General features: G+C 38.7%; 1 protein-coding gene across 1 annotated transcript in view; it reads right to left on the bottom strand.

The window, feature by feature from the left end:
- The window catches only part of LOC145690931 (cilia- and flagella-associated protein 43), a 190,326-nt gene that overhangs the window by 161,057 nt on the left and 15,555 nt on the right, over window positions 1-13,714 (bottom strand). The window contains exons 3-4 of the mRNA XM_081766380.1: window positions 12,562-12,724; window positions 2,706-2,913 (exon numbers count right to left, since the gene is read on the bottom strand). Of these exons, the coding sequence (XP_081622506.1) occupies window positions 2,706-2,913; window positions 12,562-12,724 (371 nt within the window). The remainder of the gene's footprint in view (window positions 1-2,705; window positions 2,914-12,561; window positions 12,725-13,714) is intronic.

Below are 13,714 nucleotides of genomic sequence, written 5' to 3'. Positions count from 1 at the left end.
GGGTCTGGAGTGGAGCCCTAGCTGGCCAAAGGCTAGCAAATTTATAAAATAATTATGTAGCTTTGTTTTTTTAAAATTGTGTTCAGAGAGGAAACTGTGCGCCTTCCCGAGGCTAAGACGGATCTTAGCCCCTCCCGAGGAGGGCGCAAAGGCACTGATGTGAGGAGGGCGCAGCGGCCATCGGGCCGGTACTTGATTATTGCCAGTCCATCCCTGTTTGTGTATGAGAAAACCTGAAACATAGCGTGAAATTCAATTATTCCCTTACTCTTGCAACATCAAGCTACAAGGTCATTTTGACAAGTATCATTAATATAGAATAAGTTTTACGAGAACTACGATGAAACGGACAGACACGCAAATGCCGATTGAATCAAATGACAAAAACTCTGTAGGTTCATTTCAACTACATATAGACTATGTGATCAAAAGTATTCGGATACCTGGCTGAAAATGACTTACAAGTTCGTGGCGCCCACCATCGGTACTGCTGAAATTCAATATGGTGTTGGCCCATCCTTAGCCTTGATGACAGCTTCCACTCTCGCAGGCATACTTTCAATCAGGTGCTGGAAGGTTTCTTGTGGAATGGCAGCTTATTCTTCACGGAGTGCTGAACTGAGGAGAGGTATCGATGTAAGTCGGTGAAGCCTGGCACGAAGTCAGCGTTCCAAAACATTCCAAAGGTGGTCTATAGGATCCAAGTCAGGACTCTCTGCAGGCTAGTCCATTACAGGGATGTTATGGTCGTGTATCCAATCCGCCACAAGCCGTGCAGTATGAACAGGTGCTCGACGTGTTGAAAGATGCAATCGCCATCCCCGAATTGCTCTTCAACAGTGGGAAGAAAGAAGGTGCTTAAAACATCAATGTAGGCCTGCGCTCTGAGTGTGCCACGCAAAACAACAAGGGGTGCAAGCCCCTTCCAAAAAAAAAAAAAAAAAAAAAAAACACGACCACACCATAACACCACCACTTCCGAACTTTACTGTTAGCACTACGCACGAAGACAGATGACGTTCACCGGGCATTCGCCATACCCACACCTTGCCATCGGATCGCCACATTGTGTACCGTGATTCGTCACTCCACACAACGTTTTTCCACTGTTCAATCGTCCAATGTTTACGCTCCTTACACCAAGCGAGGCGTTGTTTGGCATTTGTGGCTTACATGTGTGGCTTATGAGCAACCGCTCGACCATGAAATCCAAGTTTTCTCACCTCACGCCTAACTGTCATAGTACTTGGAGTGGATCCTGATGCAGTTGAAATTCCTGTGTGATGGTCTGGATAGATGTCTGCCTATTACACTTTACGACCCTCTTCAACTGTCGGCGGTCCCTGTCAGTCAACAGACGAGGTCGGCCTGTACGTTTTTGAGCTGTACGTGTCCCTTCAGGTTTCCACTTCACTATCACATCAGACACAGTGGACCTATAGTGCGTCCAGTAAGAGAACGTCTCTGACAGCTCGCAGTGACATTGCCACTATTCGCGTGTCAAGGTTTTTATCGGTGCAACAATAGTGGCAATTTAATTAATGGTATAAGATAGAGTGATCGTGGTTGGTAACACTGGTATCAAAGTAGGGGCTGCAATGTCCCACCGCGTGTGGTAAGAAACGTCAGAGACCATCTCTTGTTGGCCGTGCTATAAGAGTGTGAAAATCTTGCGTACAGACTTCTAACACGAGTGACACCCAATCACCTGACTACGTTCGAAGTCCGTGAGTTCCGCGGAGCACCCCATTCCGTTTTTTCACGATGTCTAATGACTACTAAGATCGCCGATAATGAGTACCTGGCAGTAGGTGGCAGCACAACGCACCTAATATGAAAAACATATGTTTGTGGGGTGTCCGAATACTTTTGATCACATCGAGTATATTTAGTTCCGGATGTAAACCTGTTTATATATTATTCATCATAGCTCTTCTGCCTTTATTGGCAGCTCACTTGCCGCAAATTGAGAATTTCCATGCTTTGCGGTCTTCAGCTGACCTCATTGTCTTCACGTACAATTTCTGTGTTTCTAAAAGTCCATCAACTGTACCCTTTTTCTCCATCTTCCTCTCCTTCTTGCCACCATACCCTCTAGCATGTCCCTCATGAGGCAGTTTCTTCCCGGCCAATGTCCCAATCAATTTATTTTTCTCTTTGCAATTGCATCTAAAATTGTTCTTTTCTCTTCAACCATTTCTAATCATGCATTCATTCGTTTTTCTCTCAACCAAATTAATCCTCTCCATTTTCTTCCACATCCACAATTCGAAAACTTCTAGTCTTTTTTCTTTGCTTTTGCATAATACTCATGTCCCATACAATTTAATATTCTACACGAAGCATTTTATGAGTCTTTTTATCTCTTTATTCATAGCCAAGAGATTTTTCTTCCTCCTAAAGGCTTCTTTCGCTATCCATATCTTTGCTTTTATTTCACGTTTGTACTTGATATCATCGCTAAATTTTGGAGGAAATAGTAGATTTGATAGGTTGCGCCTAAGCCCTTGGTGAACGAGAACCCTGTAGTTGAGGTAAATTTATCTGTTACAACGTCCAACTACAACTTAGGAGACCACTACACGAAACAATTAACAATCACACTAGTTTCGAAAAAGGAACTTCGCGATTGCGAAACTAGAACACTAGCCACTAGCCTATGGTAAACTGAATCCTTTAAGAAAACATTTTATGTTTAGAAATACCTTACTAATTCTCCCATTACAATCTGATAAAAAGAGAGATCCATCTGGGCCCCAGCATCCATCCCATGGACCCTTGGTAATTTCTGGTATGGTTATTTCAGTTTGAGTAAGCTTTGTTACTGAATAACATACATCAAGTTCCCAAATACATAGTCTTCTCTCGTCTTGACTTAATTGGAAAGCACACAGAGCAGTCGACAAGTGACATCTAGAAAGTAAAAAGAAGGTAATCTTAACAGGTTATAGCTAGGTTAGGATTTCTAGGATTTATCATATATTTATCCTTCCCTGTTTTACACACACATCTATCTATTCTGTATATATATATATATATATATATATATATATATATATATATATATATATATATATATATATATATATATATATATATATATATATATATATTTGTATCTATACTAGCTATCTATAATATATAAGTCTTACACCCAAGGAGGCCTATTTCTCTGTAACTTTTGTGGGCCCATTCGGATGTGTGTTTGGCTGCAGAAGGCATATGTGAGGATTTCAAGACGAATTGAATTCAAATTATACCAAATATTGTATATTCATAAACACAATGCAGGGGGCCCACATGAGCATTGGGGTGGCCCCTTACGATTTGCGGCCTTTGCTTACACCACGTGCCCCATAAATCCGGGGCTACAGGCCAACTTCGTTATGAGTGAGGATACGAAAAAAGTGGAAAAAGAAGAAACTTGTTCGACATAGCTTTTCAATCTAATGGGGCGTTTACACTTGGTCGATTTAGTCGCACGACTAAATCGACCCGCTGCATTTGCCACTAAATCGAAGCAACTAGGCCGAATCAGATCGATGGATGTGTTCAATTATTTCAACCACAGAAAATAGAACGTCTTTTAATTCAGTTGCCAGTCGATTAGTCGCTTTCGATCAACAAGCGATTAAGTTGAATTCCCGTTTACACGGTCGATTAAGTTGAAAGTGACGTCAATTCAACTGAATCGAACGCAAATCGACTAAGTGTAAACGCCCCATAAAGTGGTTGATTTTTTCAATTGAATTAGCAGTTTGGGCTACACATTGCTAAGGTGTTACATTAGATTTCTTCACAAGTCTTTATTTCGAAAACTACCTAGATAAGCACATCACTCAATTGCATAGGTGGTGATGTGACGATCATAATGCCGCTTACATCAATTTGATATTTGAAATTGTTCTGGGGATATGGTAAACACTGGTAACGTTTGCAACACTGCTTAAAATTAAGTAATCTGAGAACTTGTAATTACAACTACCGAAAAGTACTATTACAATATTATAGAAGCAAAGTAAATAAAAATACAGATTACCCGAAAAATCACTAACCATTTCTGGGAAGGAGCACTTGGAATTCAAATGAAGTGTTTATAATATCAAAGAAGACACCATAAGTCTAAGAAATCACAGCAGTTTGACATGGTCGCCCTCCATATCCAAGCAGGATTGATATCTCTCCGCGGTGCATTTCATTAAAGTGTATTTTAGTAGGATGAAATTAAACTAATACGCCAAAAATTGAGTATCTTACAAACTAAGGACGCTAAAAGATACGCACACGTCCTTTGTTGTGCATCACACGTCCTTCTTTCGATGTTTCAGGCTGACCACTGTCACTCATCTCAAACGACTCACGGAACTGTTATGGCAATCAATAGATTACATTACAATGTTTTTTGACCCTGCTAGCTCATGTTAGTAACTACCTGTAGAGGGTTACGCCCTCTGTACTGGAAGAGTAGTAAGATTATGTAATTTTGTTTTCACCCAGGAGTTAGGATATGGGATGTTTAGATGAAAAATTACTTTATTATACATTAAGACATGATCATTGTGGTCGTTAACCATAATCATTAGGAAGTATGAATGAATATACGTATATACTGATTGCTAGTGAGATATATAAACTGCAAGGATGGATGAAATCAGATGGGATGAAATGCAGACCACAACACACAGGTTATGTTGGATGTCCGTTTCACAAATGTATGTTAACTTCTCCCCTAGGGGCGACGCTAAACATTAATGAGGACAAGGGGTGTCCTGTAAGAACAGTAGGAGTCACTGTGCATATGATGACCATACGTGAGGTAGATGAGCGTCTGCAGAGTATGGTTCTTAATACGCTGAGTCAGGGTGCTCTGGAGGAAGAGTGTAGCGATACCGAGTGAAGAGCAATGAGAGTGGAGGAAGAGAACAGCAAAAGAGAAGAAACTGGATTCGTGATCTTCAAAAGTTTGCTGTAAAAGCGGATGATTGGTTTGGAAGCGCCGGGTAATGAATTGTGTACGGAGAGTTTCTAGATGACACATAATGTGTGGAAATGTAAGGCGAGTATAGAGCTCCCGAGATGCACTGGGGTAACTTAATGCGAAAAGTTATGCGTAACGCATGGCGTTCAAGAATGCGGAGTTTCTCATAATATGATGGTGATGCAGGTAACAAGGCTGTGAGACCATAAGTGAATATAGGGTGGAGGAAAACTTTATAGGTGTTTAGCATTGTACTGGCATTGATGTCCCAAGTTGTGCCAGCAAGGCTTTTTAGCATATTTAAACGAATATACGCTTTTTTTCAGATAGCTTTCAGATGTGGTGGCCAAGTGAGACGATGATCGAAAGTAAGACTTAGATATTTAACATTGTGAGTAGGTCGTGGTGGTATACCCTAAATGGTGAGGTTCAAGAGATTAGGGTTGCGGTGGATTCGACATCGGTTTTCGGAGAAAGAAACACAATAGCTTGAGTTTCGGTCGGGTTTATTTTCAGGCACCAGTGAGAACACCAGTGAACAAAAGTATTAATAGCGTTTTGTATAGCCAAATTACGTTGATGCATGCCTTTTCCAGTGGCAAACAGTGCAGTGTCGTCTTCATATTAAAATAGTTTTATAGTAGCAGGAACGAGAGGAAAGTCGTTCACAAAGAGAATGTACAGTAAAGGCGACAAAGCCGATCCTTGTAGAACACCAGAATGAAATTAAATGGAAAATGATAAACTTTAGTTGATACACATATAGGCCAGCTAGCACGAAAGTTAAAAATGAATCGAAGACATGCCAGAGGTAGTTTAAACTGCCTGCGTTTATAGATGAAAGCCGGATGCCAGATCTTGTCGAAAACCTTTACTAAATCAAACAGAACCAAACACGATAAATTGTTTGTGTTAAAGTAGTTATAAATGGAATTTGTGAGACGAAGTAATTGGTCGTTGATGCTGAATGAAAGTGAGAAATCAGCTTGCTCGAATAAGTACGTATGTTATGAAGTGCCAGAAAAGAAAGAAGACGTTTGACAATGAAATGATATGTTCTAATATTTTGCAAAATGTGAACATTAGCTGAATAAGGCAGTAAGAGCTTACAGTGTTAACGAGTTTGCCTGGTTTGAGGAACACAAGGATTTTCGATGTTTCCACGTTAGTGGACACATAACTGATAAGAGAAAGGAGATATAGAACGGAGAAAGGGCTTCCTTTGATGCGTCGATAGGTAATGAAATCCAGGCCAGGGGCAGTTTGTGAGCTACGACAGAAGTGATGTCTAAGATCAAGATTGGTGCAGTAAGAGAATTATTCACAAGTAGTATGTGGTGAGTATTAGGTTGAAAGTGAGGCGAGTCCATATTTAGTTTGTCGACTGAATGAGAACGAAGGCACGACTCAAGTGCAAATGGTGTAAATATGTCCTTGCGATAGTTTGCAAAAGTATTAGCCTTATCTGTATTCGTATGAAGAGGCGTATTATGATCGATAAAGAGGGTACGTTGTTCCTCCTGTGGGTTGTCAGAGGCATTTCCAATACTGAATAGGATGAAAACGAGAGCCAAGATGGTTGCAAGTTTTGATCCAGCACCGTAACTTGTATTCTTTGAGATAGCTGTGAACCTGTGACGATGGAGAATGTCAGAGTTGACAGCTATAACTGACAACAAAATCACTATAAAATTGCCGTGAACGTTTATTCATCGGCAGGTATTTCGCCGGTAAAGAGGGTCGGAATATAAAAGTAGCAGATGTATGTATATATTTCACTCTAAGGTTGTGCATGACAGTAACTATAGAGTCGAGAGCTTGGTGGAATTCCGATTCAACAGCTGGTGGTGTTAGATGATGAAGGTGATCAGTGAGACGAGATCTGTATGCAAGCCAATTTGCTTTATCATAACGGTAAGTAGTACGATTATGAGTAACCTGGGAAGTTGCAATTCTATGAGTCGTAATACGGAGTTTGATTGAAGCATAATTGCTACCAATGAGATCGAGAACCTCAACAGAACTGCTATGAAATGTGTTGCTGGACACAATAAGACCCCCACTTGGCCTAGTGGCTAGCACTCTTGCCTTTGGTGTGCGTGGTCCTGGATTCGATTCCCGACGAGGGTACAGCTGAACGTAAAAATGGTTCAGATTACACTATAATCAGTAGGTCCACTTCTCCCTTAAACGCCCAGGCATAATCACGGGACGTTAAACTCAAAAAAAACCAAGCCAAACCACAATAACTATATCCGGGGTAGTCTGACTAGAAGGCCTGATGGGTTTCGGTGTCCGTTGAGTGTAAATTGGTGCCCGAGATGATGATATAGGTGCGAAAAATATTAGACATGTATTGAAAGAAACTGAGAGAAATATTATGACCAGGACAGATATACAAAGTTGCAACGGTCACGTAGTTTCTTATAGTACAAAGATGTGATAAAAGGTTCAGGAATATTTTGTAAAGCTGGAGAATGATTGCTTAACGGAATTGAGGGAGAGAGTGTTACTTCCCCCCTGGCTCGCCTAGCTACTATGGTTCTATCCTGATGTAACAATTGAAATCGAGGTATGTGGCATGTCAGGTTATGTGTGAGATGTGTCTCATTAAGAAGAAAGACATAGATCTTCAAGTAAAAGCGCTTCAAAGAGCGGCTTTGCTGTGGCAGAGAACGGATGTCATAAACAAAAATGAGAGTGATATATTGTAGTGCAATAAAAGAATGAGAAGGTGACATTCAAACTTCGGTTTCCAGTACATTTGAATGATAGTATATGTGATTGCTGGAATATGTAGGACAGATATTGGCGTGGAAAATTGCGTTGCCAGCGTACTAAATTCGTTGGGCGATGTGGTTATGTAGGAACAGGTGGATGTTTTGCAAAGAAAGATTAAGAAATGTGAGAAGTTAATGGATAGTTACAGGATCGGCATTTGTAACTATATGTTGAGTGAGAATTATTTTGACATGTGGAGCACGTTGGAGGAGATTCTAAACTGGTACAATTGCGCATAGGGTGTGAGTCAGAACTATAACTACACTTAAACAATTTCTGCACTGGGTAGTTTTGAGTGCTGACCATAGACCAGACAGCGCTCACAGCGAAGAAATGATGGTGAAGATGAGCGGGACGGTTCAACATGGTGGAGCTGTTTGTACATACATGTGCCACGAGTAAGCAAATCAATAGTTTGCTGAGAATTAATAGGGACTCCTACAATGTATGTCGGACCATGGTCACCTTTGATCCGGAGAAATTTGATGAGAAAGTAGCCTTCTAATTTTTCAAGGACGTCATCATCGGTATAGTTCTGATCTACCCCTCGAATAACAACGGATAGAATGGGAAATTATTTCGGTTGTGGTGGTTGTTTGATGTGTTGGTCACAGAGCTTGGTGAGGGTAGATTTTGTTCCGAAAATGTCGAAACTGAACTTGTTCCGCATCTTAAGAAGAAATTCCAGTTTCAGTGTCTCGATAAGCATACCGTTTCTGGTCTTTATGATCTGTGTGATATTGGCACGAAGCATGTATTTAGTATTCTAAAGTAGAAAATAGCGGGTTGCAGGTCGGCTCGGTTGAGATAAATCAGGAAACTGGGTATCGTCTGTAATGTAAGGCTGTGTGTTGTTGAAATAACAGCACATATAGGCCTACATCCGGGAAAGGGATACGCAATATTAATAAAGGTTTCCCCCACACCAATTATAAATCAAGTCTGTCTAATAATAATAATAATAATAATAATAATAATAATAATAATAATAATAATAATAATAATAATAATAATAATAATAATAATAATAATAATAATAAATTCAGCAATGAATGGGTTGTTACTCTAAATTAACTAATATGAGGTTTCGAATATAATTTTGATTTAAATGATACTTTCAAAATTACTGTAAATATATCTGAAGTATATTTTTAACAATAAATTTTCCAACAAAATTAACGATACAAAAAAAAAAACAATCCAACTATAATCTTAATTATAGCAAAATGCTCTGAATGGAAGATACCATGCCAGAATAGTGTTATATATACTTTACAGACTCTATACTGATCTAATTCTCTCGTACTTCGATGGGTCACCAACATGGACTACAAATCAGAAATGCCTCGTCATACAACAGGCAAAAAATTATAAGGTATAACAAGATTAATAAAAAAAGACCAATTAAGCAAGCAAAAATATGACTAGGGAAAGCAACTAATTAATTATAGAAAATGAAAAGGTGCATATGTTTCCTGTTGGATCACGTAGAGCATATGGTTGATTAATCCGTCTAATGCCGACACAAAGTTACAATTATCAAACCAACACTTTTAATAATGCCTTCGCTTAAATATTTTCAGTCGAGCACCATATATCATCTTCACACAAAATACAGCACTAACTAACAACCCATATTACTAGGTGCTAGTAAAGAAGAAAAAATTCCTCCCGTAGATTAAATAGATTTCACGGCTTCTAACCTGGTCATCGATGCCGAGGGCCAGAAACCATGAAAATTCCCACCAGAGGGCAATACAATAGAAGCTTACGTAGATACATGTATGCTCCAAGTACACCAAAAAGCAAAAGTTTATAATACCATCTTGACATATTAACCAAAAAATTAAAGACAAATTACAATGTAATAAATTGAATTTGAAACAGACTTAAGTAAGAATAATAACGTAAAGAAGGAAGATCATACGTTACACGTTCTAAGATCGATGTTCATTGCAGATTCCGAACTGGTGTCACTTATCTTATGCTGACGTTTAGCAGGCGGTAGTTTTGTGGAAGCCACAGAAGAATGGGAAAGAGCTGAAGAGCCCTGGCTTGCATAAATCCGTTCGATTGAGTAACATCTCCGTCTCAGCAGTTTTCCGTAAAAGCAGGAGGCGGTGCGGTACAACTGGTGGTAAATCAGTGTGTTGGTGGCTGAGTGGGTGTAAATCAGACATAGGTTAGGATGGCATAAGGCACGACTGGGCTTATGTTAACCTCCGTACTACAGTGAGTCGCAGTTAAAATGATGTATGACTGACAAAGCTAAGCTTCCAGAAATATGACACTGGTGTGTACAGTAGAGCAGTCTCAACTTGAGTGAAACTCTTAATCTTTCCCACTCTCTCGCACTTGCGTTCATAAGTACATAATTCTAGCCTAGACTTGGCACTGCGAGCAATGCCTCAAGTCAGAAGGTTGAAAACTAGCACAGTATGCATTACAATTTTAATACAGTTTCATTCCCATCAATAGATGGGCGGGCCACAGAAGGTATTAGGACTAGATATCATGATTTTTTATTTATTGCTTTATTGTCATTAATACATAAGAATGCAGTGAGAGATATGATGATGTGCTGTTCACATAACTTAAGGTCACATGATGCTAGCTGAGACGAGGGTGTTAATCTTTTGCTCTGGGGATACTCAGAGAGAGTTGAGACAATGGGAGCTCAGTTAGTGAGAACAAAGGAGGGCAATAATGAAATTATATGCAATAGATGTGCGGATGGTGGTGGTAAATGCGATGTGGGTTGTAGAGATTAGTTGCATGATCACGTTCATAGAATGTAGGAAGATGATCGACTGGTGAATATGGGTAAAGTGGCATGGCTGGAATATGATTTAATAGCTCATGAAGTATCGGTTAAGTGGCATTGATACGGTGTTAAATGTAGCGACAGCGAAGGCGGTAGAGATGCTGTAAAAGAGTAGGGATAGTTGTATGGCAATAGACATCTTGTGTTGGAGTTTGTGCAGGTAGTAAGTAGGCAAGGCGCAAGACATGACGTTCGAGAACCTGTAATCTGTCATAGAACTTTGGCGGAACGTATAACCAGACGATATATCCATGATCAAGAGTAGAACAAAGACCTTGTATGTATTAGGTATGAGTTTTGTACTGAGACTCCAGTTGGTTCCTCGTAAATCACGCAACAAATTGATACGTTGGCGTATATTAGCTTCTAAATTAGAGAGATGAGCTTTTCAACTGAGGTGTTTATCGAAGGCGATTCTAAGATATTTAACACTATTTTGCAAACATAATTGCAAGCCTAGGAGTGAAAGAGGTAATACTCAGTCAGAATATTTCTTGCGTTTGAGGCCAAACAAAGTCATTTGAGTTTTAGATCGATTTAGTTTAAACTTCCATTTGAGACACCAACTGACAAATTTATCAATTTCTGATTGTAAAGTTACGTTTATACTATCTACCGACGAACAAAGAGTGAAGTATGTAGTATCGTCTGCAAACTGTAAAGAATAGATTGATGGTAGATTTTGGAGTATATCAGCTACATATAAAATATAGCGTATTGGAGACAAAACAGAGCCTTGCGGGACTCCAGCTTTCAGGATAAAGTGGTGGGACCGTACTTGATTAATTTGTATAAATGTTAAGCAGTGGTGAAGAAAATTGGCGATAAGCCTTACGTAAGTTAGTAGTAAAATGCGGAGTAATTTGAAGAGAAGCCCCTGATGCTAAACAATATCGAATGCACGCTCAATATCAAATGAAATAAAACAGCAGGTAGATGTTTATTGTAATGGTTAATTAGATAGCTTGGTAATTTTAAAAGTTGACCCAGCTGTCCTAAATAATGATCGAAAGCCAGCTTGCATAGATGATAGAGTACGATGAGAAAATAAGTACAAGTGGAGACGCTTTACCAGAATACATTCTAGAGACTTGCTGAAAACATTAGTAAGACTAATCGGTCGATAAGATTCAAGAAGTGTAGAATCTTTGTTATGCTTAAGAAATACTATTTAGCGACCTTCCAAAACGTTGGAAAGAAGGCTGTAGTTACAATAGTCATATAGAGCATTGCGAGGATATCATGAAAAGCTGTTGGTGCCTGGCGAAATTGAGTGTAAGTGATTATCAGCTCTAGGAGCTGGATTACGGAGATTTCTGAGAGAATCAACCATATCATTACTGGCAATAGAAACTGTGATTGGTTCAATTGGATCTAGTTGATTTTCTATGGTAAGTACAAACAATGTCTGTATGTAAGTACAGACAATGGTAGGATTGTCGAGACCGTTAATGTGACGATGAGATGGATGACTAAAAAATGGTGCAGAATTAAGGAGTGAAAACGCCCTCAAAATGTGTGGCGAAAGCTATTGCTTTCTCTGCATCAGTGATAGGAACTGTGCCATCAACCACAATGAGATACTGTGATTCGTGCTTCTATTACATCAATAGTAAGCAGGTTACGAGATCTATTGACATACTACTACATATATTTTATACTTGACTATATACGGTACAAATTTTACCGCTGCTTGTATTCAATTGAAATAAACGTAATGGACGTTATGAACAGAAATTTCTTCATTCAAGATTTCCAGAATATGCTGAATTTCTGTTTCCCTTATATTACTGCACATGTAACATTAACGATTTGAGGGATGATATGTTAAAGGTCTAGTAGTGCAGGGGTACCATTATATCTATTATCAAAATTTTTGTGTGTTATGGGTTTCAAGCTCAGTGTCACAGAACTGACAAGATTTAACTAAATTGATTCTTGCACATACTATGATAATAGTGGACCTCATCAACTTTACCTTATACGTTGATTAACGGACTCAAGTTTCGTGGACTCAGAGATGATATGATTTCCTGTTTTCCAATCCCACACTCCTATAGTGAAATCAGGAATACCAGAAAGAGTCAACAATTGTTCTGTCTCGCCAAAAGACATTCCTATATATTCCATTGTGGCTCCACCTATTAAATGAAAAACAATCACAAATAACTATTGGGACAGTGCCTTAACACTACTATATATTTTATGGAAGATATTGATTAATTTTGTAATTCCACACCACACAGAGTACTACTGTCCACGGAACAGGTTGATACTCACCAATCGACGTTTATATTAAGAAGACAAAGCGGCTCAGTAGTAGAGCGTTTACCTTTAGTGGGTGAGGTCCCTGGTTCAATGCTCGGTCAAATAACTTTGTGGTGGAAAACAGCGAGTGAATGGGTTTTCTCGAGGTACTCCCGTTTCCTCTCATTCTCATTCCACCAATTCTTCCATCATCATTCATTTGCCTTAATCGTCGTCTCTCTCAGCCTAACAATGCATAATCGTGGGACGTTAAACTGAAAAATTTCATTTCATTTTTCATTTCCGAAGTTTATATTAAGTCAAATATCTTCTTATTTTTTTTCTCTTTCTCATGCTTTCGATATTTTAATATTCCTTGTTATCATTATTAAACAAAAGCCATTTTACAAATAAAATAAAATAAAATAAAAATAAAAAAATAAACCAAAATAAAATCTTACTTAAGGAAATACTTGTACTTTCGAGTTTCGGCTATATATCATTGTCTTCTTCAGATACGTCATGAAAATACAATCCAAGATTACAGCTTATAAACTTAGAAAATCAGAGGTCACTTCTAACAACCAATAAAAAACCTTTCTTTCATTTTTACAGTTCATAATTTTTAATCAGGTATATACCTCAACTTTTAAATTAAAAGTGAAAGTATGACTCTAATTTTAAAAGTATTACACACATTACACAGATTATTTAACACAATTTAGACGAAATTCTTTCAGCAGATTATTCATCTCGTCTAGGAAAAAAAAAAAATACCCTCTGAACTTAGCGAAAAGAATAAAAGCAAAAATTGCCAACTTTGATGCCAGAGGGGTCTTAACGTTGTTAAGCTCCGATGATATTTTGGCTCCAATAAACGAGGA

The sequence above is a fragment of the Thermobia domestica genome, chromosome 1, assembly GCF_964235325.1.
Source record: "Thermobia domestica chromosome 1, izTheDome1.hap1.1, whole genome shotgun sequence".
NCBI classification, from domain to species: Eukaryota; Metazoa; Arthropoda; class Insecta; order Zygentoma; family Lepismatidae; genus Thermobia; species Thermobia domestica.
This window is presented reverse-complemented; position numbering and strand designations above follow the sequence as displayed.